This window comes from Pelodiscus sinensis, chromosome 2, assembly GCF_052426305.1.
Source record: "Pelodiscus sinensis isolate ZL-2025 chromosome 2, ASM5242630v1, whole genome shotgun sequence".
Classification (NCBI taxonomy): Eukaryota; Metazoa; Chordata; order Testudines; family Trionychidae; genus Pelodiscus; species Pelodiscus sinensis.
The window spans coordinates 142,113,788-142,140,925 of NC_143053.1; the positions used below are offsets into that span (position 1 = coordinate 142,113,788).

At 43.8% G+C, this 27,138-nt stretch overlaps 1 protein-coding gene across 1 annotated transcript in view; it reads left to right on the forward strand.

Annotated features, from left to right (window-relative positions):
* SLC6A19 (solute carrier family 6 member 19) overlaps positions 1–27,138 on the forward strand; it is a 46,324-nt gene that overhangs the window by 12,638 nt on the left and 6,548 nt on the right. The window contains exons 2-8 of the mRNA XM_006137063.5: positions 435–575; positions 10,482–10,619; positions 14,744–14,925; positions 16,141–16,251; positions 19,060–19,172; positions 21,119–21,247; positions 25,484–25,640. Coding sequence (XP_006137125.1) covers positions 435–575; positions 10,482–10,619; positions 14,744–14,925; positions 16,141–16,251; positions 19,060–19,172; positions 21,119–21,247; positions 25,484–25,640 — 971 coding nt within the window. The remainder of the gene's footprint in view (positions 1–434; positions 576–10,481; positions 10,620–14,743; positions 14,926–16,140; positions 16,252–19,059; positions 19,173–21,118; positions 21,248–25,483; positions 25,641–27,138) is intronic.

A 27,138-nucleotide genomic window follows, 5' to 3' on the forward strand; every position in this document is an offset into this window, starting at 1 on the left:
GGTGAGGTAATATATTTTATCTGACCAACTTCTGTTGGTGGATGAGACAAGCTTCGGAGCCCTAGAAGGCTCTTCAGTACATTTTGCTGTGATGCTGGCTGGTCCTTTCACAGAACTGAAGAAGAGCACTGTGTGGCTTGAAACCAGCCTCTATTCCATGCCCCGACCCTACACCACCTCTTTGTGCCCCTGCTTTGCCCCCACCCTGTCCCACTCCACTCCTTCCCTTAAGATCCTTCCCTTGCTCTGCTCCAACCCCTGCTCCACCGATGCCCTTGACTGTTCAGAGAAAAGTGCTCTCTGTGAAGACTTTTATTTCTAATTTTCCATCTGCTGTAATTTCCATATCACAAAGCCATTCCTGTGTAAAACTGAAATCCCTGCTTCATTATCATATTTCACACATGAAATAATTTTCTTTATTTTTATTTCAGGAGCCTTCATGATCCCTTTTCTCATTTTGCTTGTACTGGAAGGCATCCCACTACTTCATCTTGAGTTTGCCATTGGTCAAAGACTGAGAAAAGGCAGTGTGGGCGTTTGGAGTTCTATCCATCCTACCCTGAAGGGAGTAGGTAAGTCTCAGGAAGCTTACAGATAAACAGAACAGACTGCACCAAAGCCCACATTATTAATTTTGCCATTGATGGTTTATTGCTTTACTTTGGGACAGAATGAATATCTCAGAGGATGGATCTGAGTTAGAGATTTATTTCTACATTGCCTACTTGAATGCAGCCCGGGTAATAGTGATCAAAAGTGTTACCATCTGATAATGACTTGATAAAATGACAGAATGGCAAATGAATTTTAATGTTGATATATGCAAAGTAATGCACATTGAAAAAATAATCCCAACTATACATACAAAATGATGGTGTCTAATTTAGCTATTATCACTCAAGAGAGAGATCTTGGAATCACTGTGGATAGTGCTCTGAAAATATCCACTCAATGTACAGTGGCAGTCAAAAAAGCAAACAGAATATTAGGAATCATTTAAAAAGGGGATATAGTATAAATCAGAGAATATCTTACTGCCTCTATATCAATCCACAGTACTGTCAGCCGACGGTCAGGGCAGTGAGTCCCTTAGGACCGGCTGAAGTTCTTTTAAATTGTGCTTGGTTCTGTTACAGCAACTGAAGGAGTCAGGTTAAAGCTTAAACAGTTACTATTTTATTGTTACAGGGTAAACTTAGTTGTTAAATGCTACTACTGTGTTACAGATAACACAGCCACTACAAAGGACAGGACAGAAATTACACTAATAAGTCACTTATAGGTACCATGCAACCCTTTTGGTTCTCTGAGCTCTTATTAAATGCATGCAAAATAGACACATAGCAGGTATATTCTCACCCCTGCGTTCCAGACTTGGCGTGGCCAGCGTCTTTCTCTCAATCCCTCGGGAAGAAGTAGGGCGAGGTTGGGCGTCCCACAGACCTCTGGAGACAATCAATACCTGCCAGCAGGTATAGATGATTGGAGCTCAAATGGGGTGGGCTGCTGAACCTCTTTTTATACCCCTTGGGTCAGGTAGGCTTCTTCCTGGTCTCAAGTGGCCAATTAGGAAAAATGGCTTTGAACGCCAAGTTTCCCACGAAGGGTGCAAAGCATAATTTACACCTGGGAAAATGCAGACAATGGGCACCTCTGGTATGTGATGGGCGAAGATTCCTCTCCTGGGACAGTGCAGGTGTGTCAATTACTGGTACTAGCCATCAGGGCGACGGGAGGCCCCGGGTCGTCAGCTAGTCCATTTACTGTCTGGTTTCTGTTTATGGTAGAGTCAGGGACAGGCAGCACACCTGCGTTCCCAGGGCATCAAAGGCTGACTGCCTTTCTCTTGCTCTCTGGGGGAGAGGGGGACAAGATGGGGTTCGTGGAAAAACAAGATGGGGTTTGTGTCTGGCTACAGGTACGCCCACATCTGGGATGCTGTGTACAGATGTGGTCGCCTCATCTCAGAAAAGATGTATTGGCACTGGAAAAGCTTCATAAAAGGGCAACAAAAATTATTAGGGTTTTGGAACACATGCCATATGATGAGAGATTTAAAAGACTGGGACTTTTAGAAAAGCGAAGACTAAGAGAGGATATGATAGAAGTCTATAAAATCATGATGGGCATTGAGAAAGTGAATAAGAAAAACTTATTTGTTCCCAAAACATAAGAACTAGGGGTCACTAAATGAAATGAATAGGTAGCAGGTTTTAAACAAACTAAAGGAAGTTTTTCTTCATGCAGTGCACAGCCAACCTGTGGAACTCCTGGGCTAGAACTAGATAAATTCATGGAGGTTAGGTCCATCAATACTTATTAGCCATGATTGGTAGGAATAGTATCCCTTGCCTTTGTCAGTGGCTGGAAATGGGTAACAGAAGAGGGATCACTTGATGATTATCTCTTCTGTTCATTCCTTCTGCGGCATCTAGTATTGGCCATTGTCGGAAAACAGGATACCGGGCTATATGGACCTTTGGTCTGACCCAGTATAGCCATTCTTATGATTCCCCATTCCCAGTGCTCAGGAAAAGAGGGCACCCTTAAAAACTGCATTCAGGTTTTAGAGAGATTGGAGGTAACAAGGATTATGGCTAGAACAATTTCTAGAATTGGAATTTACTTTTTCAATGTGCCAGCAACTGTGCCGTACTTATTTTGAGGATAGAGGAGCTCAGTTTCCATTGTTGTCAATCCTAAGCAGTCAATGGTATAGAGCATTGTATACGTTAATTAGTATACATTTTCTCTTAGCTTTTACTACTTGTGAAAGGTGCCAGATTGACAGCCAGACAGACTTCTACAAGAGCTCTAGGTTCACTGACAATCATTTTACACAGCAGTATAATACATCCAGGAGCATTAAAACCAAACAACAATCTCCCCTTTCAATTAAAAAAGGAAGAAATTTATTTAGCTTACCCAGCCCATAATAAGCTATAAAGTTCCCTCCATTCTCTCTGGAAACATACCCTTAACCATCTTCAGAACCCCTAGGAAATAAATGTTTTTTGCTATGTGCCCAATGTGGGGGGGAGATCACCAAATCTGGATTATATAGGGCCAAGAAGAACTGAGGAAAGATAAATTTTAGTGTTCCAGGGTCACTCACAAACAAACAATGTCCTGCTGAAAGCCTCTTCTGTTTAATCACAAGGGGAAAAGATCACTATTGATCTCAGCTGTGGCAGTGTGGCATGGGTAGGCGGGTGGTCTCAGTTAGGCATGTATCACCTCACTGAGGACTTTTTAGGTCATGGCAACAACTTAGACTCTATCAGAAATCAATAGACAGACAGTGCAGGTCTTGGAGCACTATGTTGTTGTGTTCCCAATGAGATGTCCTACTCAGCAAACTAAAGCATTTTGCACCAGCTTCCATTTCCACACAGTTTTAAAGTGTAGCCTCATGTGGAGCTTGTTACAATGGTCTAATCCTGAGGTGACCAACAAACAGATAACAGTGGCACAGTCTGCTTCTGAAAGGAAAGGTGGCAACCTTCTGGCCAGGAGCCAATGGTATGCCGAGATACTGTGAGGTGCTATCGGATGTTAGCCTTATTCACAATCTTACTCAAAAATGGAAGAAATGATAGCTGGACTGATTGTCATCAACAAGGGCTGACCTCTTGAAGAGAGGCTGCACTAACGCTCCTTCAAAGCAATAGGCTGGTTACTGTCTTTAGTCTCCACCAGAAAATGACCCAGTACTTCCCTTGACCTTCAGTACCTCAGAAGGGCACAAGTCCAAATCACAAGTTGTGACACAAAGTTCTCCAGCTGCCTCCAATATTTCAATAAATATTAATGGCTAAAAGTCTACTAAAGGTGATGAGGCCCTTATTCCCTTAAGCTCTGTTAATCATTATGATCCTTATCCTGACAACTCAAGTTCCTGATGAATAGTTCTGTTGGCTTCACCCACTGCTAAGATAAAACAACTGATTCCTGGTTTAAACATTCTTGAAAATTTCTAGTCACCTTATCAGTCCCTTGTCAGTCACCTCAGGGATCAAAGAACCCAGGCCCTCTCAGTCTTACCACCTTGCCCACTTCTTTGAGAGTCCATGTTCCCTGCACATGGCAACACTATTCCTCCCCATTGGCAACTTACTAGTGACCACTGAACAGATGGAACTGGGTTCCCAAAAAATGATCTCACATGGTATGTCTACACTACAAAGTTAATTCGAACTAACAGATGTTAGTTCGAATTAACTTTGACAGGCGCTACACTAGCGCTCCGCTAGCTCCAACTTAATTCGAACTAGCGAAGCGCTTAGTTTGAACTAGGTAAACCTCATTCCACGAGGACTAAGCCTAGTTCGAACTTACTAGTTCGAATTAAGGGGTGTGTAGCCCCTTAATTTGAACTAGTGGGAGGCTAGCCCTCCCCAGCTTTCCCTGGTGGCCACTATGGCCAACACCAGGGAAACAATACTGCCACCCCTCCTGGCCCCGGACCCCTTAAAGGGGCACGGGCTGGCTACGATGCCCATGCCAGGTGCAAGCCTGCCAGCACCCAGCCAGCAGACCCTGCACCTGGCACGGCTCGAGCCGGCCACCCGATGCCCCACAGCCCTCCCCCTCTTCCCGGGACCAGGCTGGCGGCTCCCGGGAGCTTGCCCGGGACCGCAAGAGGCGGGCACCCGCCTGGTCTAGTGCGGACATCGTGGACCTCGTCCACGACCTCTGCACTAGGCACAGGAAAGTGGCCGGCTAGGGCAGGAGAGCTGCCAGCTTGGCCACCCAGGAGCAGGAGTGCATGAAAATCAAGGTGGTCCACTGAGACCCCCGACCCTGAGCCCTGAGCTTACAATGGCCATCCTGGGTCAGACCAAAGGTCCATCTAGCTCAGTAGCCTGTCTACCGACAGCGGCCAACTCTAGGGACCCTGGAGGGGATGGACCGACGACAGTGACCAAGCCATTTGTCTTGTGCCATCCCTCTCTAGCCTTCCACAAACTTTGGGTAGGGACACCACTCCTACCCCCTGGCTAATACCACTCCATGGACCCAACCTCCATGACTTGATCTCACTTCTCTTTAAACTCTGTTCTAGTTCTAACCTTCACAGCCTCCTGCAGCAAGGAGTTCCACAGGTTGACTCTTCTTTGTAAAGAACAACTTTCTGTTACTAGTTTGAAGCCTGCTACCCATTCCTTTCCTTTGGTGTCCTCTAGTCCTTCTATTATGGGAACTAATGAAGAACTTTTCTTGATGCACTCTCTCCACCCCACTCATGCTTTTATAGACCTCTATCCTATCCCCCCTCAGTCTCCTCTTTTCTAAACTGAAAAGTCCCAGTCTCTTTAGCCTCTTTAGCTTCATATGGGACCTCTTCCAAACCTCTGATCATTGTAGTTGCCCTCCCCTCTCCCACCCTCTCTCTTCCCCTCTCCCACCTCCTTTTCCCAGTCTCCCCCAGTTTTGTTCAATAAAGAGAGATTCTATTTTTGACCACACGTTTTCTTTATTTTGTATATCAGGAAGGGGGGTTAGGGAAGGGTAAGTGGAAGGTGGTGAGGGAGGAATGGGTTACGAGCCCCCGATGGAGAGGACTGGGCTGGCTCTGCGGGCTTCTGGGGGTGGAAGCTCTCCTGCAGCCCCCAAATTGCCCCCTCTCCCCAGATGGCAGTCTGTGGCAAGTGCAGCCGGTCTGATGGCCGAGTGCTGTGATGTGCCCAGTGTGGGCACTCAGGGCATTCCAAGCCAGGACTGCTTTGCAAGCGGGGCACTCCTGAGAACTGTCTGTCCGGGGTGGGGGTCGGGTCCCTTTAAGCACAGCCCTCAGCTAGCCTGAGGCAGCAGCTCCATGCTCTAAGTCCTCATCTGATGCCCTGCCGGCACTGCTTCCGGCCATCCTTAACCCCAGTTCAGGGTCCACTTAATGTGGACATGCTAGTTCGAATTAGCAAAACGCTAATTCGAACTAGTTTTTAGTTCTAGATGCGTTAGTTCGAATTAGCTTAGTTCGAATTAACTAAGTTAGTTCGAATTAACGTTTCGAACTAAGTTAATTCGAATTAGCGCAGTAGTGTAGACATACCCTGAGACTGGCTGCAAAGTCATAATCAAATTCAAGCCACTTGTAATCCACATACCACTGATTCACATCAGCTAGTTGTCTCAGACCTCAGGGCCTCCCACACTTTAGGGTTCTGTTTCTCTCATACGATTCCTTCCTTTTTTGTACAATTATGTTGTTCTTTTCTCATTAGCCACCCTTCTACTGTGGCTAGATGGAGAAGGACATCAAAGGTCCACCAACTCCCATGAGCTATGCATCCCTACCAGTCCCACTGTCCTGGAAGTAGCAGAGAATTCAAGACTATCCTCTAAAGAGGTGGTCATACAATAGTATAAATCCTTCCAATCCATCACCTGCCAACTGTAAGACACTCAACACTCAAAAGGAGCAGCTACATTCATTGTTTCACTCCTGGTTTCTCACACCACAAACTGTTCACATTTCTAATCCTACCATTACCTGTAATCAGTCTGCCTGCCAGAGATACTAGGCCACAGGCACATCCTCATTAGGGGATTCTTTAAATAACTTTTTTTTTGCTGGCCTCTCAACACAAACAGGAAAACCCCCTTAAGCATAATTCACTACTTTTCCCCATCTAAATCTCTCGCTATCAGTAATCCACTGTCCACACATCTCAAAAACACAAACATGACAAAATCGAGCAAACAATCACAGAAGTGTAAAGGTGTGATCTCAGCCCTGATGCTGAGTTCCAGCTAGCCCTGGTTAAAGGCAGAGTTTCCATGGTGTGATTGTAACAGTGGTGCCAGCTAGAGGTCCAGTTGCAGGGGTCACGTGGCTGAATAGACTCCCTGTTTAAAGTCATAGCCCCCAAAATAGTTCCTATTGGTGGTAAAGAGGCAAAACTGCAGAGGTGGTAAAGAGCCACGGCGAATCTTTTCCAAATCCTGCTAGAAGTGCATGCTTTCATTATTCTTTACATTTCCCAATCCACAATCTGTGAGAATGTCAACATCCAACAGTCACATCAATACAACCATCAATCCCCCTTCTCTCAATCCTATAGCCAGTCCTCACATGCCCTAATCCCCCAGAAAAAAATCTTTAATTGAAAACCAAGGCTCCATGATAGCCAGGAAAACACTCTAGCTGGTCATAAGTTTAAAACAAGAAGTCACCTAGAAAGGTGCTGGATCTACAATTTCAACATTTTGTTGTTCATTGTAACTAATGAAAAGGAAAGTAATCGGTTTTCAACAGATATATCTTGTTAAAGTTCCTGCGAGGGACATTTTCTAAACAGTGCAAAGATTATTAAAAATATAGGGCCTAATTCTCAATGAAAAATATTCTGCATGTCTTCAGAGAGTTTCTGACTTTTTTAAATCAAAGGGTTATACTGTAACTTGAACCATGCACTGAGTTCAAGGGATGGTAAGATTTCTATGCATGCTACCCAGCACTTGGGTCTGTGCGTACAAGAGTAAGAGGGTTCTGCACACTGGCTTCTCAGCTGAGCCCTTCTAGGGCTCTCATAATTTGAGCTAATTTATATTGGCAGCAATTTCTAGCTCTCTTCTGAAGAAGTGGGTTGTACCCACAAAAGCACATGATACTACATAGTTAATTAGTTTCTAAGGTGCTACAAGACCACTTTAAAAAATTTTTTTTCCAGAAAAGTGACTACTGGGACGGTGCCGCTTATGCACCACCCCTTGCTCAGGACTGTGGCTAAACAGCCTGGCTCAAAACCTGCCACAAACAAAATGTCTGCAAAAAAATGCAAACCTTCTACAACAATCTGGGCATATATTAGGGGCATATGTTACTTATTATGAGTGTATTTCAATATGCTCATTTCTCAGTAGTAGTGTGTGTTTACAGTGAGATACAAGCCACAAGTCCATCATCACACTGTATTGATGGCAACTTTTTACATAATGAATAAATGAAATGATATTCCTAGCTTCAAGGTGGGGTAATAAATACAGAGACGCCTTTTTATTGTGTAGGTAACTAGTTTGAATCTAGCCCATGTCACTAGTGACCCAGAGTCGCTAATACCTATCTGATGACTTAGTAATTATGCAGTGTCAATGTGGACTTCTAGTGGGCCCCCAAAAACCACTTTCCTAGATAGTACACCCATGCTGGTAACCAAAGATTGAATTCATGGAGTTAAATGTATTTGTTCAGCCTGGAAACTGCCAACAAAATTGATAAGGTAAGGTACATTGGTGAAGCTTGTATCACAGCTGTTATCCATGCTTTATCTATTCCCCAGGAAGAGGCTTTTTAAAGTTTATCTATTCCCCAGGAAGAGGCTTTTAACGGAAAAGTTTTCCGTTAAAAGCATTTTCGGAACAGAGCATCTAGATTGGCACGGACGCTTTTCCGCAAAAGCACTTTTTTGCAGAAAACAAATCTGAGCTGTCTACATTGGCCCTTTTGCGCAAAAGCTTCGCACAAAAGGGACTTTTACCTAAACGGGAGCAGAATAGTATTTCCACAAGAAGCACTGATTTCTTACAGTAGGAAGTCAGTGCTTTTGCGCAAATTCAAGCGGCCAGTGTAGACAGCTGGCAAGTTTTTCCGGAAAAGCGGCTGATTTTCCGGAAAAACTGGCCAGTCTAGAAACAGCCAAAATGTTTCAGAGGGGTAGCCAAGTTCACCTGTACCTGAAAAAACCATGAGGAGCCCTATAGCTCCTTAAATTCAAATACTATTAAAAGTTATGGGTTTATTTTTTTAAAATGTATAATTTCCGTAATGCCAAATGGTTCTCTTACTTCAGTTTGAAGTCAGCAAGCCCACCTGTGGAGTAAGGTATTAGCCAACATGGGTATGATATCAGAATCCAACCATATGTTTTCAACTTGTATGGCTACATTTTTGTCTTCAAGGAAAAATCTTTAGGCCTGGGCCAATGGTGGTGCAGAAACTGATTTACTCTCGGAGTAGCTTCAGGAAGTACTGAGACTCAGATCCATACCTTGGAATCTCTCTCTCTCTCCTGCTTCCTCCTGGCTCCCATGGGTATAAAAATTATTGCTGATCTGCACATCTTCCTTACATCTCTACCCCCACCCTGCATTGACTCAGCTACTTTTATCAGCAAGGTGGAGTCAGAACCAAGGCAACAACCACTCTCTACCCATTCTCCTCCCTGTCATTGCTCACCTGTTCTAGGGCAGAGAATAAACAAGGAAATAACTTTGTTAAATGCTGCTCATCCTATGCACAAGGTCGAGATGGCCCAAGTGTGAGTGTGAGATTACTCCTATTAATGGGTATACAGTCTGAATCACAACCTACTCCTTAATTATGATAAAGATGATAATGATAAAAAGGATTAAACAAGTATTTGGTGACAATGCCACATACAATGTTTAGAATGCTGTCATTTTCGAGTATTTGTTGTGACCTGCAGAGTTGGGAGATTTCATGCCTGGTATCTGCCTCAGACTGATTTTTGTTTTGTTTTGTTTCAGTTCAAAGGATCACAGAATGAGGGTAGAGAAAAAGATGTAATTTTATCTCAGAAATCACAGTGCAATTTTTAAGAAGCCCTATTGCCCCATGATTTTCTCTACAATTGCTCCTCTCAGCTGCCCAGGGCCAATGTGGCATTCCCCACCAGAACTGAAATCAGGGAGACTGGGCTCTCAGGACTGTTCCTGCCGATGCCAGACAGCATGAAGGAGGGGACATATGCTCTTGGACTCCAATGGAGAGGGAGCAAGGAGCAGACGGGAAGATAGGGACATAAGCAGATAGACTAGAGTGGGAATGGTATAATAGAAGGGGGAGGGAAGAGACTCTTGAAGACAGAAGTTTTACAACCATTAGAGCACATGCTCCTCCAAAACATGGAATTGAACCCAAGATTACCCAAGTCTCTACATTCTTCTGCTGTCTAGCCAAAATTAATCCTAAATTAGTGTCTTACCCTTTCATAATAGCTGGTCCACATAGACGATAACAGCCTGGTCCCGCTGGATTGAGTGGCAGAAGACTATGCTATCCATCTAAATGTCCTAAACTGGCTGATTACACAAGTGGGATCAATATAATTAAAAAGAATGGAATTTGGCTTTTGTTTGCTTGTTAGAACATTACATTAATAAAGCCCTATGTGGATGTTAAAAGAATGTTAAGGTTACAAAGTCAAGCATTCCAAAGTTAGAGAATGGCAAACTTACAGTTGCCTTTGTAACCCTAATGTTGTTTATATAGAGAGGTTCTAAGTATAATGTGTTACTTTGTGTCTAGAATTCAAGAATTGTTGTGCTCATCTATAGCCATCAAACCTTATTAAATTACATTGTCAAGATACACATTTCCACAGCATTCATATAGATAGCTGAGCTCCATCTGGGGTCTAAGTGTTGTAACTTTTTTTTTTTCCTGATATATTTCAACATGCCTTTAAAAATAACTAAAAGCTGCCTGGTATCATCTTTATTCCTTTTTCCTTCAGGTATAGCAGCAATGCTTGTATCCTTCCTGGTTGGATTATACTATAATACTATCATTGCCTGGGTGATGTGGTATTTCTTCAACTCTTTCCAGGAGCCATTGCCTTGGAGTGACTGCCCTCTCAATATCAACAAAACGGGTACAGATTATGAAATAGCATTTTCATTTGTAAAATACCTTTTGTCATTAGCAATTAATGCAATGAGAATTTTTCTGTATAAAAACAATGTACCATGACAACTTTTACCATGGTTGTATGCAGTGTAGTTGCAACCATGTCGGTCCCAGGATGTTAGAGACAAGCTGGGTGAGGTAATATTTTTCATTGGAAAACTTCAGTTGGTGAGAGGGATAAGCTGTGTGGCTTGAAAGATTGTCTCTTTCACCAAGGGTCTGTCTACACTACAAGGCTGCATCTAGACTGGCCGCTTGAATTTGCGCAAGAACACGGACGATCTAATGTAAGATTGTCAGTGTTCTTGCACAAATATTGTGATGCTCCCGCTCAGGGATAAGCCCTCTTGCACAAATGTATTTGCACAAGAGGGCCAGTGTAGATAGGGGAGGACTGTTTTGCGCAAAAAAGCCCCAATGGCGAAAATGGAGATTGGGGCTTTCTTGCACAAAACCGCGTCTAGATTGGCACGGATGCTTTTCCACAAAAAGTGCTTTTGTGCAAAAGCATCCATGCCAATCTAGACACTCTTTTCCAAGGTGACGAGGAGTCCTGTGGCACCTTATAGACTAACTGAAGTGTAGGAGCATAAGCTTTCGTGGGCAAAGACCCACTTCGTCAGATGCATGTATCTGACGAAGTAGGTCTTTGCCCACGAAAGCTTATGCTCCTACACTTCAGTTTGTCTATAAGGTGCCACAGGACTCCTCGTCGCTTTTGCAGATTCAGACTAACACGGTTACCCCTCTGATACTCTTTTCCAAGGGTATTTCTAAATAAGTTATTTTGGAATAATAACTCCCAATGTAACTATTTTGAAATAGCATGTCCAGACTACAGGGAAGCCTCAAAATTAGTCCGGGGCAGGCTTCCCTAATGTGGATGCACTACCTCAACTTAGAGCACCAGGAGTACTGGGGAGTAATTACCTTGAATGGCCCTGGGGAGGAGCTATTTTGAAATAGCAGCAGTGCATTCTCACCCACTAGGGGTTCAATGCTCTTACCATGGGCTTTGCTACCATGGAACTGTTGGGGTTTTTTCCATGGCACTCCCTCAGATCCTTCTATAACAGCACATACTGTCATCATTCCTTGTCATCTGCTTATATCATCAGGCAGGCTAACTCTTGCTTTCATTTGATGGCTTGAGCCAGGTTTCACCCTCTTGAGGAGTGTATTTCTTCTAGTTTGTTCATGGCTACCCACATTTTGGACCTGTCATGTACTGAGTCGTACCATGATTTCTACTTTGCTCTACGGGCTATAGCAACCTTGTTTTCTCAGGCTGTCTTCTAACCTTGTCCTTGAGTTGGGTTTGCTAAGGTAACTGTAGAAGCAACCACCAATATTGCAGCTTCTATAGTCAGTTCTGTATTGCCAGGTGTTGATAAGTGGTCCTTCACTGGTGGCAAATCCATCTTCCTGCATCATCTTCCAGAATGCATGGATTATTACCCACTACCGTATGGGGGTGCTAGACCTTTGGTAAACCATATTTTCCCTTTCAGTGTCCATGTTCATGGCTTCTTCATGCAGCTTTTCCCTCTCCTGGACCACCGCGTCAAGTTCTTTCAGTTTAGTTGCTACAGGAGGGGGCCATTGACTTAGGAAGGCTTCTGTAGTAGGGTGTTGAAGTCATCTTGTTGACTCACAATCATCTTCTTATTCTGCTGCTGTTACAGTTCTAGGCTTTGCTTTGTGTTCTGGTCACCTAGCAAATTCATCTCCTGATCTTCAATGTCTAGATCTGCTCCTGGAGGGCTTGCAGAGCCACTTTATTATGCTTCTGCTGGCTTTGCAGCTGGTCCCACACACCAAAGAGTGTTGGCTTAGCTGCTACAGTTTCTGGTTGTGGAGTTACAAAGGTTTCAGTTCATCATCCATCTTTTTCTGAAGCTCATTGATTTTTGTCCTGTGATCATTGTCAAGAGCTTCCTTCTCCAACTATAGCTGCATGAAACCCTTATGCTTCAGTTTTTCAGTGAGCTTATTTAGCTCTTCTTGAAGCTGTGATGTCTTGAGTTGCTTCCCTGTCTCCAGATTACCAAGTTATTTCTTAGGAGCCTCGTCTTTTTTTTCTTCGTTTCCCATTTTAGCTCAACCTCCAACAGAAGTTGCTGAACCTGGTGGGTATTCATATCTGGATGTTGCTGTTGGCCCAAATCTCCAACTGCTGCTCCTGCAGCTTTTTGGTTTGCTTCCAATAAGGATGCAGCTCCCACTTCTCGTATTGACTAATTCCTTTTCTACCATTGCAGCCTGGTGGCCATCAGCCTGGCATATCTTGGACTCTGGGTCCAATGCACTGCTTCTCTTTTAGAGTCAGGTCTACCTGACCCTGAGTACTGGCACCAGCTGCTCTGTGAGATGAAGCATTTTCACAGCCATCTTCACAGTGAAGATAGAAGGAAATGTGGACTTCATAGATTCCAAGGCCAGAAGGAACCACTGTGATTAGCTAGTCTGACACAGGCCACAGAATTTCCCCCAAAATAATTCCTAGCGTGTCTTGTTTAGAAAAAAAATTAATCATGATTTTAAAATATTCAGCAAGGGCAAATCCACCACAACTATTGCTATACTGTTCCAATGATTAATTACTCTCACCAATTAAAATGTATGTGTTAGTTCCAGTTTGAATTTGTCTAGCTTCAATTTCCAGCCACTGGATCATATTATACCTTTCTCTGCTAGACAGAAGAGACCATTATTAAGTATTTTCCCCGAATGCTTATATACTGTAATCAAGTCACCCTTTGTTCTCTTTATTAAGCTAAGTCTTTAGTCTATTACTGTAAATCACGTTTTCTAATCCTTTAATCATTCTCATGACTCTTCTCTGAACTTTTCTCAGCATCCTTCTTGAACTGTGGTCACCAAAACTGGACACAATATTCCAGCAGCTTAAACACCAATGCCAAATACAACCATAAAATAACCTCTCTACTCCTACTCAAGATTCCCTTGTTTATACATCCCTGGATTTTATCCATCTTTCTGGCCACAGTGTTTCACTGGGAACTCATGTTCAGCTGACTATCCACCATGACTCTCCAATTTTTATCAGAGTCACTATGTTCCGCATTATATCACTTTTTTCTTTGTTCCTAGACGTATACATTGACATTTAGCCAAACTTACCTGTTCATGCAGAGAGATCAATGGTCAGTAGATCCATCTGTACATTGCTCCAACTCCAGAATTGTGCCCTTTTATATTGATAAGAAAGAGGATAAATAACAGCAGCAGAGACTCTTGCTTCAGGGATATTCCAGAAGAGAATTTTCAGATAAGATTTCTTGCAAGATAAAAACAATGGAAGGCCCAAAGATTTTTTTTTTAATTGAGGTTGAAGAAGGAGGCTCTCCCTGAAGAACACTCATGCATGCATCTCTTCTCTTTGAAAAACATCCAAAATACATACTGTTCAAGCTGTACATGTGTTAATAACTTCCCTCCCTTTTCCTTTCCCCAAGCTACCAAAATCTCCTCACAGCCAATCAAAAAAAGATTCACCGACTTAATAACTAGGGTGCATTTAATAAAACAACAAAATCTTCATGAGAATTGCCATTAGACTAGCCGTCTGTGAGAATCTATCAGTTTCCCATGAAACCAGGTTCTAAGAGATTCTGAGACTTCCCAACTAAATTTTAGTGGGGTTACACTCATGTAATTTAGGCTATAATTAGACCATAGTGGGCAAATTCTAGCCTGGGGGCTAGATCCAGTCTTCAGGTTTATCCCCTGCCATACCCCCCAGCAGGTATTGGACGATCGCAGCTCTCATTGGCTGCAAATCACGTTCGTGGCCAATGCAAGCAGTGGCAAACATCGTCCCCGTCCGCACCACTTCCCGCCACTCACATTGGCTGCAAACAGTGATCTATGGCCAACCAGAGCTGTGATCATCTGATACTTGCAGAGGTACAGGAAAACATAGCAGTGGTGGCCCACTGGAGACTAACACTGGTAAGCTGACTTTTTTTATTGCCTACCCCTGAATTAGATCATTGGTGTATAATTATTTTACATTTGACATGTCTATAATAAATTTATTGAATGACCATTATTTTACATTCACAGGTTATGTAGAAGAGTGTGCCAAGAGTTCTCCTGTAGATTATTTCTGGTATAGAGAAACTTTAAATATTTCCACTACTATTGATGATTCAGGCACCATACAGTGGTGGCTTTTACTGTGTTTAACGTGTGCCTGGGGAGTACTGTACGTGTGTACAATCAGAGGCATTGAAACAACAGGAAAGGTACTACATTTTGTTTTATATGTGCATGAGATGTTCATCTTCTCTTTATATTGGAGGACATGTGAAACTAGTCATATTATAAAAGCTACATTTTTCATAAGAAAAAGTAATCCTACTGCCACTGTCATAAAAAAAAAGTCACGTCTCAGCAATCCTTTTGAACAGGAAATCAGGATGGCAATTGATTCAGTTTATGTGTGGATCCAGTAGGATCTAGCTCCCTGATCTTAACAGACCTCTCTCTCATTCCAAACCTTAAGTACCTGTAAGATGTCTCTAAGGAAGGATCTAATGGATTGATCTTTTTTGTTATGATCATTCCAGGCCCTTATGTAGGGGACTGCAAAGGGTGTGAACGCACCCCACATGGACCTTCATGGTCCTCCATGGGGCCAATTCTGGCTGGTCCGGGAAAGGCAGAGACGGTGTGCTGCCCCAGCCTTTTTCCCCCATGCTCTGGATGGTTGAGGTAAAGCAGAGGTGGTGCACTGCCAGCCTCCTTTTCCCATGCTCTGACTGGCCAGAGGAAGCCTGGGGCTGATGTCCTGCCTTCGTCCCCGAGGAGGGAGGCTGGGGGTGGGGCTGGGCCATGGAGGTGGGATGGAGGGGGAGGAGAGAGCAGCCACCAGCCCTCCCCCCCCCACCCACTACAGAAATTCCTGCGTACAGGCCTGCATTTTCAGATCATGTCCTTGTTTGGGTTTCTGCTCATCCCTCAATACTTACTGTCTAAATACCACATCCAAAGTTTTAAAAAAATTAGGACCTAAAGTTAGGGTCTTAAGTACATATTTAAGCACTTAAATATGTACCTTGTTTTTTCTTAATGTTGAACATTAAGCAGTTCCCAATTTTTGTAATAGCTCTTGATGATCAATTGCAATAATCAAACATCAGGTTATACATTTTTTTCATACATAGCAGTCATGATAGAAATGACCTGACTTGAATGCTGAAGGGCTGCAACTTGTCTTAAATTGAGCACTGATGCAATATATATTATATAATCATTATTCAAAATGTACAGGTGTGTATTGCATTTCTCAAACATAAGAGTTCCAACAGCATGTTAATCATGACCAATTTGACACTTTTGGCTACTTTTTACCTTTTGTGTCACATTTTGTTGTTTTCTGCTCTCATTTCTTCCTATGCTATTTTTCATAAAATAGTGGTTCTCTCATGCTTTTAAATATTTATTTGTTCCTTCTCTAGGCAGTGTATGTAACTTCAACTCTTCCTTACGTTGTGCTTACCATTTTCCTGATCCGCGGCTTGACATTGAAAGGGTCAGTCAATGGAATTGTATTTCTCTTCACTCCCAATGTAAGTGATTAGATTCTTTCATCTGTAAATGAGGTCACAGATATCTGTATCATTAATAAGAAGTAAGAAATAATCCCCCTCCATCAGTGTGTATTCTGGCCATCTTTCAGGCATCCTAAACCCAATTGCCTTAAGGCTTGGGGGTACGTCTACACTACAGCGCTAGTTCGAACTAACTTAGTTCGAATTAGTTAATTCGAACTAAGCTAGTTCGAACTAACGCATCTAGAACTAAAAACTAGTTCGAACTAGCGTTTTGCTAGTTCGAACTAGTAAGTCCACATTGAGTGGACTCTGTACAGGGCTTAAGGATGGCCGGAAGCAGTGCCGGCAGGGCATAAAAGGAGGACTTAGAGCATGGAGATGCTGTCTCAGGCTAGCCGAGGGCTGCGCTTAAAGGGTCCCGACCCCCACCCCGGACACACAGTTCTAAGGGGTGCCCCGCTTGCAAAGAAGTTCTGGCTTGGAGTGCCCTGAGTGCCCACACTGGGCACATCACACCACTCGGCCATCAGCCCGGCTGCACTTGCCGCAGGCTGCCATCTGGGGAGAGGGAGTAATTGGGGGGCTGCAGGAGAGCTTCCACCCCCAGAAGCCCACAGAGCCAGCCCAGTCCTCCCCATCGGGGGCTCGTACCCCATTCCTCCCTCACCTCCTTCCACTTACCCCTCCCTAGCCCCCCTTCTTATTGATGTACAAAATAAAGATAACGTGTCTTCCAACATTGACTCTGTCTTTATTGAAAAAAAACTGGGGGAGACTGGGAAAAGGAGGTGGGAGAGGGGAAGAGAAAGGCTGGGAGAGGGGAGGGCAACTAACATGATCAGGGGTTGGGAACAGGTCCCATATGAAGAGAGGCTACAGAGACTGGGACTTCTCAGCTTAGAAAAGAGGAGACGGAGGGGGGACAGGATAGAGGGCTCTAAAAGCAGGAGTTGGGTGGAGAGGGTGCATACAGAAAAGTTCTTCATTAGTTCCCATAAAGAAGGACTAGAGGACACCAAAGGAAAGGAATGGGTAGCAGGCTTGAAACTAGTAAGAGAAAGTTGTTCTTCTTCCCAAAGCAAATAGTTAACCTGTGGAACTCCTTGCTGCAGGAGGCTGTGAAGGCTACAACTAGAACAGAGTTTAAAGGGAAGTGAGATAAAGTGATGGAGGTTGGGTCCATGGAGTCCTATTAGCCAGAGGGTAGGAGTGGTGTCCCTGCCCAAAGTTTGTGGAAGGCTGGAGAGGGATGGCACGAGACAAATGGCTTGGTCATTGTCTTCGGTCCATCCCCTCCAGGGTCCCTAGGGTTGGCCGCTGTTGGCAGACAGGCTACTGGGCTAGATGGACCTTTGGTCTGACCCAGTACGGCCATTGTAAGCTCAGGGCTCAGGGTCGGGGGTCTCAGTGGACCCCCTTGATTTTCATGCACACCTGGTCCTGGGTGGCCAGGCTGGCAGCTCTCCTGCCCTAGACGGCCACTTTCCTGTGCCTAGTGAGGAGATCGTGGACGAGGTCCACGATGTCCGCACTAGCCCAGGAAGGTGCCCGCCTCTTGCGGTCCAGGGCAAGCTCCCGGGAGCCGCCAGCCTGGTCCCGGCAAGAGGGGGTGGGCTGGGGGGCATCGGGTGGGTGGCTCTGTGCCGTGCCAGGTGCAGGGTCTGCTAGCTGGGTGCTGGCAGGCTTGCACCTGGCACGGGCACCGTAGCCAGCCCGTGCCCCTTTAAGGGGTCCGGGGCCGGGAGGGGGGCATAGAGTTTCCCTGGTGTTGGCCAGAGTGGCCACCAGGGAAACCTGGGGAGGGCTAGCCTCCCACTAGTTCGAACTAAAGGGCTACACAGCCCTAGTTCGAACTAGCTAGTTCGAACTAGGCGTTAGTCCTCGTAAAATGAGGTTTTCCTAGTTCGAACTAGCGCTCCGCTAGTTCGATTCAAATTCGAACTAGCGGAGCGCTAGTGTAGCGCCTATTAAAGTTAGTTCGAACTAACGTCCGTTAGTTCGAACTAACTTTGTAGTGTAGACATACCCTGGGTTAGATGGCAGACCCTTTCTTTGCATTAGAGCAATACAATAGGAAATAGTTAATAATTGCATGCTAGTTTCTGTTGTGGTGGCAATTATGGTCTCAAACCTTAAATGCATCATATCATGCTAATTATTCTTATGGACGTGAAAGAACATATGATCCCCTCAGATTTTGTTCATGAACTCTTGAATGGGCCAGAGGGATCATTCCAGAACAATGTGAACTGTTTTCTCACCTCCTACTACATTCTGCTTCTAGAATGTTTCCATAGCCTTCCAATTGAAAGGACTAGTCCTGAGTTCCAAACATAAATGGAATTAGGATGGAATTATAGTCCAATCTTGGAATTTTTTGTCCAGATGCCTGTATTAACATGGTGTATATTCAGAGCAGTTTCTCACTAAAATAAGTGTTCAGCTGCCATGGGAAGCCCAGGTTATCATTTATCTGTTGTTCAACCAATATTAAGCGGTACAACTTGAACACTCTTTGGAGGAAAACAGAAAGGAACCTACTGTCACCTACAGGGAGACGGTTATTTGCATAATTCTGTATATATTAAAAAATACTCACTTTTAATTTTAGCACATTAGAAACACAAAGAAAATAAGTTTATAAAATCACTCATTTCGTTTGATGTTCATGTTTTAAGGGTAAGAAGTAACTATGTTCCATCATTTCCAATGATCTTATGCCAGTCGCTAGTATGACTTTCTGATATTCAACATAAGCTGTAATATTATACAATATAAGATGTCATATTATTCATTCATGAAGCCTTTTGCCTCATATCTCAGGTTACTGAACTGGCTAACCCAGTTACATGGCTGGATGCTGGAGCCCAGGTGTTCTATTCTTTCTCCCTCGCCTTCGGAGGCCTCATTTCCTTCTCTAGTTACAATTCCATTCAGTAAGTAACAAGCACAAAAAATACAATTTCATGTCAGTGTTTCACTATTTGAGATAAAATGTTGTAGTTCGATTCTGCTCGCCAACAGGGGAGTGGAGAGGGCAGCTGCCCCAGAGCCCAGCGATTCAAGGGGCTCAAGGCTCCCAGCCACTGCTGGTGCTACTGCAGCAATGGTGCGGGCTGGAGCCCCGTGCTTCAGCAGTGATTTAAACGGTCCAAGGCTCCGGCCACCACTGCTGCTGCAGTAGCCATGGTAGGCCAGCACTGTGTATGGGCAGTGCTGAGGGCTGCCTCTGGGCACATTTTAGGCAGCGCTCAGGGATGGCTGTCCTGCCTCTGCCCTTTCAGTGCAAGGTGCTGCCCCTTCTGGGAGCGTGGATCCACCCCCCCCACACCCCTTCCCCAGGAGCCCGTGAAGGCTGTTGGTGCCCCTGATACCAATGTAGTATAGCGCTAATGAATTCAGCATAAACCTACGTGATGTGAGTCCCTACATGCTGAATATCTCCTCCCCCTTTCCCTCCCTTCCTCCTTACAAGCAAAACTGCAAAGCAGGGGCGGATATGGCAAAGTAGGCCAGTCTGTGGGAAATTTGTGTTCAGAACTCATCATTCCATGGGATCCAGAAACAGTGCAGAGTCACAAGGCTCCTGCATAGACAGCCGAAGCCTGTAGAGGGCTCGACAGCTCTGTAAATTTAAGGAGCAGAATCCAAGTCAGGTTTGCAGCTGGGTAATCCCTGGTCTCTACATGGGACAATTCCAAAGAAATTCCATCTTTGGGCTGTTCATGGCATTTCACATGCTGTACCTGAGTTTTCGCCACACATACGTTACGTCTACACTGGCACCTTTTTTCCGGAAATGCTTAAAACTGAACAGTTTTCCGTTATAAGTATTTCCGGAAAAAGAGCGTCTACATTGGAAGGAGGCTTTTCCAGAAAAGCCCTTTTTCCGGAAAAGCGTCCGTGGCCAATGTAGCTGCGCTTTTCCGGAAAAAAGCCCCAATCGTCATTTTCGCGATCGGGGCTTTTTTGCAGAAAAGACTACTGTGCTGTCTACACTGGCCCTTTTCCGGAACAGTTTTCCGAAAAAAGGACTTTTGCCCGAGCGTGAGCAGCATAGTATTTCCAGAAAAGCAGCTGATTTCTTACAGTAGATCGTCAGTGCTTTTCCAGAAATTCAAGGGGCCAGTGTAGACAGCTCGTAGCTTATTCCGGAAAAACGGCTGCTTTTCCGGAATAAGTGGCCCAGTGTAGACACAGCCATAGCGTACAATGAAGTCCTTTGATTTTTCAGAGCCCCGATAATACATTTCTTCTTTCACTTTATTAAATCAAAATGCCAGAGAATGTTGAGAAGGTTAAGACTACAAAAGGGTTCAAAAAAGAACTAACTACATCCACGGATAATAGGACCATCAACTGCTATTAACCAGGATGGGTAGGGATGGTGTCCTTAGCCTCTGCTTGCCAAAAGCTAGGATCAGACAACAGAATAGATCACTTGATGATTATCAGTTCTTTCATTCTCTCTGGGGCATTTGGACAGGATATTGGACTAGATGGACCTTTGGTCTGACCCAGCTTGGTCCTGCTAATGTTCTTATTCTAATTCATCCTCTGACACATTAATAATTTAGCTTAATTACATCTTTTTAGTTCTTCAAATATAAACTTTGCACAAGATTAATTTTGACTGTGTTGAAAGTTTGACCTGGTTGTGTTATTCCTTCAATCTAATTAAAGACAAAAATTACTGAGTTCTTAAAGATTCAGATTTTAATTAAGTTTAATTCATCCTAGTAAACAGATTTATTTCCAAACTTTGTACATACATGTAAATTCTTGTCCTGATCCTCTGATATTAAAAATTAGTTACTGAGGCTATTGCACATCACACACACATGGAAATTGGCTGATGTTTCTTCTGTCTTTTGATTTACAGCAACAACTGTGAGAAAGATGCTTTAATTATCTCTGTGATCAATGGTTTCACATCCATTTATGCAGCAACTGTCATATACTCCATCATTGGGTTCAGAGCAACAGAGAGATATGACGACTGTTTCAGCAGGTAAATTGTATTAAAATCTAATTACATAGGCTTTTGTTTAGCCTGGGTGGAAGCAGCCTTATTTTCCAAACCATTAGCTCATGTAGAATTATTCTGTTCATGTGATTTAGTACTTACTCTCACAAGGAGCCCTACTGACCAGTGACAAGGTCTGGTCCCAGATTACATCAGGTCAACTATCACTTCAAAAAAAGCCATGACTGTACCCAAGATCAATAACATTTGATCATCTGACTTTCTAAGATGTGGGGTTTTTCATTCTAAATGAAGAGTAAATAAATCAAAATGATTGTACAAGAATGAGTGACAGTTCTTTGATCTGTCCTACTTTTCCAGCTGTAGGCACCCTAGAATTTGACAGCTCTGAAAAGCGATGTTTAGGGTGTTAGCAACCATTAAGTCATTGCTATTCCATTTTCTGAGGTATTTTTTCCATATAGATCTTTCAGAAATAACTATTAAGGAGGCAATTCCTATTGGGAGAGAAGTAGATCAAATTGGCTAAATACCTCCACTAGCCATGAATACTGAAATAACTATAGTTTTTACATGAAATGGGACAATTTACTACTAGCATAATCAGGCATAAATCACTGAATTCAGCAGAACTGTGTATGCTTTACTAGGACTGGTTAAAAATTTTAGTGAAAGTATTTTGGCAGAAAGTGGTTTTTTCACCAAACCATTTTTGTGTGTAAAAGAATTGTTTTACACTGACTATTTTTTTGTCAAAAAACAAAATGCTTGAAAGCAAACATAAATTAGGCAAAACACAAGATATTTTGATTCAGATAGCCTCCCATGGTTTGCCATGCAAGTTATACCTGTAGCTTGGTCTCCTCATGTCCCCATTCCTCTATATAAACTGGGCTTCTCAGCTGGACTTTACTTCCAATGATGTACCAAACCTGGGGTCTCCACTGTGGCAGCCATTACCCTTCATTACGAGGTGAGACTATGGTGTTATCAAAGGAGATATAATCCATCCATATGATCAGGCTATAGAGGTGAATGATAACATGAGAAACCAGCATTACAACTCTCATGAGGCCCTGGCATAATTTTTGAATTTTCTTAGTTTTTTTATTTTTTTGAAATAAATTTTCAATTTTTCCATGGAAGATTTAGACAAAAATATTTGTTTTAAAGTTCACATCCAACTATCTCTAAATCTCACACCAGCAAAAATTATGTCCCTGCTATTTTGCTGAACCAGTTCTGCTGATGTCTATTTATAAATGTAATTTCTTTAATTGTAAAAGTTAACATAATTTTGAATATATTTATATTTCTAACCCAATAAACACTGTAATAAGAAAAATTACAATTCTTATTTGCCCCAAAATTCTGCATAATAAAATGCAAGAATAGTTGGCATATCCTATTACACACTTCTACACAACCTAAGTGAGAACAGGTGTGTAATGTTTTGGTTGGTTGATTTGAGCAGGATTTAGATAATTTTTTAGATAATTTTTCTTTATCATAATTTAGGTGCAGGTATTCAGTCCCAAGCCTAGATGGGACTACGATCTAGGCTAGAGGAACCGAGCTGCCTAGCAGACTCGCCTCCGGCTCCAGAAGTGCTGTGGGATCGTATCAAAACCATTGTTCTGCAAACATCTGAAGATATCCTCGGATTCTCCACGAAGAAGAACAGGGATTGGTTCGATGAGAACAACTTAGAAGTCCAAGAGCTGCTGTCAAAGAAGAGGTCAGCACACCAGGCCCACCTGGCCCAACCATCCTGCCCGCACAAAAAAGCAACCTTCCGCCTGGAATGCAGCACTTTCCAGTGCAAGCTTCGAGAGATTCAGAAAGAGTGGTGGACCAACCTTGCAGTAAGAACTCAGCTTTGCGCTGATACTGGCGACTACAGGGGACTCTACGAAGCTCTAAAAGCGGTATATGGCCCCTCGTACCAAATCCTGAGCCCCCTGCGGAGTGCAGATGGGAAAGAACTGCTCACCGAAAAGGACTCTATCCTGAACCGCTGGTCTGAGCACTTCTACACCCTCTTCAATGCTAGCCGCTCAGTCCAAGAACCAGCGATTGACCGCATCCCACAACAACCAGTAAAAACTGAACTGGATGTGGCACCAACATTACAAGAGACTGAGGAAGCCATTGAACAGCTGAAGAGTGGTAAAGCTGCAGGAGTTGATGGCATCCCTCCTGAGGTATGGAAGAACGGAGGCCCAGCACTGTACACCAAACTCCATGAATTCTTTGTCTGCTGCTGGGAGCAGGGTAAACTCCCTCATGACCTCAAGGACGCAGTCATCATCACCCTGTACAAGAACAAAGGGGAGAAGTCAGACTGTTCCAATTATCCCGGCATAACACTTCTGTCCATCGCCGGCAAAATCCTCGCAAGAGTACTGCTGAATAGACTGGTACCTGCGATAGCAGAAGATCACCTCCCAGAGACACAGTGTGGCTTCAGAGCCAACCGGGGAACCACAGACATGGTGTTTGTCCTGAGGCAGATTCAGGAGAAGTGCCGGGAGCAAAACAAAGCATTGTACGTCACCTTTGTGGACCTGACAAAAGTGTTTGACACCGTGAGCAGGCAGGGACTTTGGAAAATCCTGGAAAAACTAGGCTGCCCACCGAAGTTCCTCACCATGATCATCCAGCTTCATGAAGACCAGCTTCGACGAGTCAGACATAGCAGCGACCTCTCGCAGCCTTTCCCTATTGCAAACGGCGTGAAACAGAGCTGTGTTCTTGCTCCCACACTGTTCACCATTTTGTTCAGCATGATGCTCCAGCAGGTCACAGAGGACCTCGACGACACTGATGGCGTATACTTCCGTTTTTGTCTCGACGGGAGCGTGTTCAACCTGAGGCGTTTGCAGGCCCACACAAAGACCATGGAGAAACTGATCAGGGAACTGCTGTTTGCTGACGATGCCGCCCTCCTTGCTCACACAGAGGCAGCTATGCAACGAATTACGTCTTGTTTCACAAAAACTGCTCAGCTCTTCGGTCTTGAAGTCAGCCTGAAGAAGACTGAAGTTCTTCATCAGCCCGCACCCCACAAGGAGCACCATCCACCAAGCATCTTCATTGAACAAACAGAACTGAAAGTTGTCCACCAGTTCAGCTACTTGGGGTGCGTGATCTCGTCTGACGCCAAGATCGATAAAGAAGTCGATAACAGGCTGGCCAAGGCAAACAGTGCATTCGGCAGACTATACAAACGTGTCTGGAACAACAGCAACCTCAAAAGAGACACGAAGGTCAGCGTCTACAAAGCTGTTGTGCTGACCACTCTCTTGTATGGCACTGAGTCCTGGGTCACGTACCGTTGTCACCTGAGTCTCCTCGAGCATTTCCATCAGCGCTGCCTCCGCACAATCCTCAATATTCATTGGAGTGACTTCGTCACCAACACTGAAATCCTCGAGTTAGCGGAGGTCACCAGCATCGAGGCCATGGTCCTCAAGATACAGCTTCGCTGGGCAGGGCACATCGCCAGGATGGAGAACCACCGCCTACCCAAGATCATGCTGTATGGGGAACTGTCCTCTGGCTACCGTGACATAGGGGCACCACGAAAGCGGTACAAAGACTCCCTGAAGAAGTACCTCACTGCTTGCTGTATCGATCACTGTCAGTGGGCAACACAAGCAGCTGATCGCAACTCCTGGCGGCACATAGTCCACCAGGCCACCTCCTTCTTCGAAGATACCCGCAGGGCCTGTATGGAGGACAAAAGGAGAAGGAAGAAGAACCGTGACCCCTCAGCACCTATCCCGGATCAGACCTATATTTGCAGCCGTTGTGGCAGGACCTGCCTGTCCCACATAGGCTTCGTCAGCCACCAGCGTGCCTGCAGAAGACATGGATTTCCTTCCTAGATCTTCGTTCGCGAAGCCAAGCCATGATGACGATTCAGTCCCAAACCGCCTGATGTCTGTGTTCAAACCTGAATATGCACATACCTGTTTGAGTACTTTTCAGGGGCAAACAATTGTGTGTGCACTTTGAGGCACATTGTCAGCCATGTAGCCAAAAAACCTGAGCATGTCTAGGCATAAGAAAAGAAGACTGAGGGGATACCTGAAAACAAAAAAGGGATGTAGTCTAGACGTAGCCCTTGTGTCTTGCTCGCAACACTCCTGTTAATGTGTCCCAGAATCATGATGATTTATTTGTTGATTCATCTGAAATCTTAGGTTGCTTACATGCAAACATTAATTTCCAACTGTTTATATTTCATTTTTACAGAAATATTCTTACCCTGACCAATGCTTTCGATTTACCAGAAGGTAATGTAACCCAGAATAACTTTGAAGAGATGCAGAAGTGGTGTAACATGACTGATCCAGCGGCTTTTGGAAGCCTTAAGTTTGAGACCTGCAACCTTGAAAGTTTCTTAAGTGATGTAAGTTGACACTATGGATGGAATCTGTAGATTTACTTCAGGGTGAGCGGGTAACAACTCTTATATTTTCATTATAAAAGAGTTGTGCAACCTTTTCTAGAAGATGCTTTCACATCTACTTCACTTATGGTGTGTTTTTGATAAAAGGAATGTCCTTGGACTGAGGAAGTGCTTTTTCTTGGCTTATGAAAATTCATTCAGATTTTTTTGAGATATAAACTGTTAAACATTAACATTTCCCTCCTCTCACTTTAATTCCTTAGGCAATTTTTGGCAGCCATCCAGAACCATAAGTAACTCACAAATGTTCTAAGTCCAGGCTCTCTGTATTGTTTAAATTGTAGCAGCAACACTACATTGGAAAAGCCTAGGAGCTGCCCAAGCAGCTATGGTGAGAAAAGAAGAAAGGCTGAATCCAAAACATGTCTCTCTCTGGGGCACAATATGGGGTAGGAGTTCCCTCACTTCCCAGGGTGAGGAAAAGGAATTGTACCAAGTCCCCCACTCCAACCAACCCCAGCTATCCAGCCCCACTCTGGGTTAAGCACCGTCTCCTGTTCACAGTTAATCCTACAATTAGCTGCCCTAGCTGCTAATCATGTAGTCAGTAGTGCTGCTATGCTAAAGTTTTAGGTTTCAAACCCTGCTGATGACTGGGTGATGGGAAAGGATTGTTGTAGTTGCAGATAACAGAATTTTATTTTATCTTTCTCTTTTAGAAAAGTTAGGAAAATACATATAAAAAAATCTACATTGAGGCAATTGTTTAAGTTGCAAAAGACACGTATTCAAAAATTAGTTGTCAGATTTAGTCCTCAGGGCATCTTCCTTTGTGTAAGAATACTGCCTTTAATTACACAACCAAAACCTATATTTTCCACAGGATTTTCACATGCTATATTTGCCTTATTCAGTACACAGGCTAGATGCACAAAGTGGGAAAATCAAGATTGCTTTGGCATTTGTAAATCTGATATTTTTCAAGCTTTTCAGTGCTTGACTTTGCAAACTAAATAATATTTAACATATATTTAAAATCTGGACACATTTTAAAAACATTTTATTTGGTTTATTGCCCATGAAATAGAAGCGGCATCAGAGCATAACTCAAACTGTCTTATTGAATTGCAATGTGTAATCTGCACTTATAGCTATAGTGAAGCTCTGTTTGGGATTGATGGTGCTCCGTGAAAAAATGAGTTCACCCAAAGGGTACCACTAAAGACTGCATCCATAAAAGTGAGCTCCTTGAGCTGGTTACAATCGGACACAATGCTTCTATCTGCACAGTGGCTTATTACCAAAGTCCTTTTCCACCAGAACACCCAGTGATTTCAGTGAGCATTCTGTTCATAGCACAGTTGCAGGACAGTGATAAGGAGGAAACTATGGGTCAGAGGGGAATTGGCTATATAGTTTGATTTTATTTCATGGCAATTTCCATACCAATAAAGTTATCTCAGTAATCTACTTTATATATGCTACGGAAAACATAATG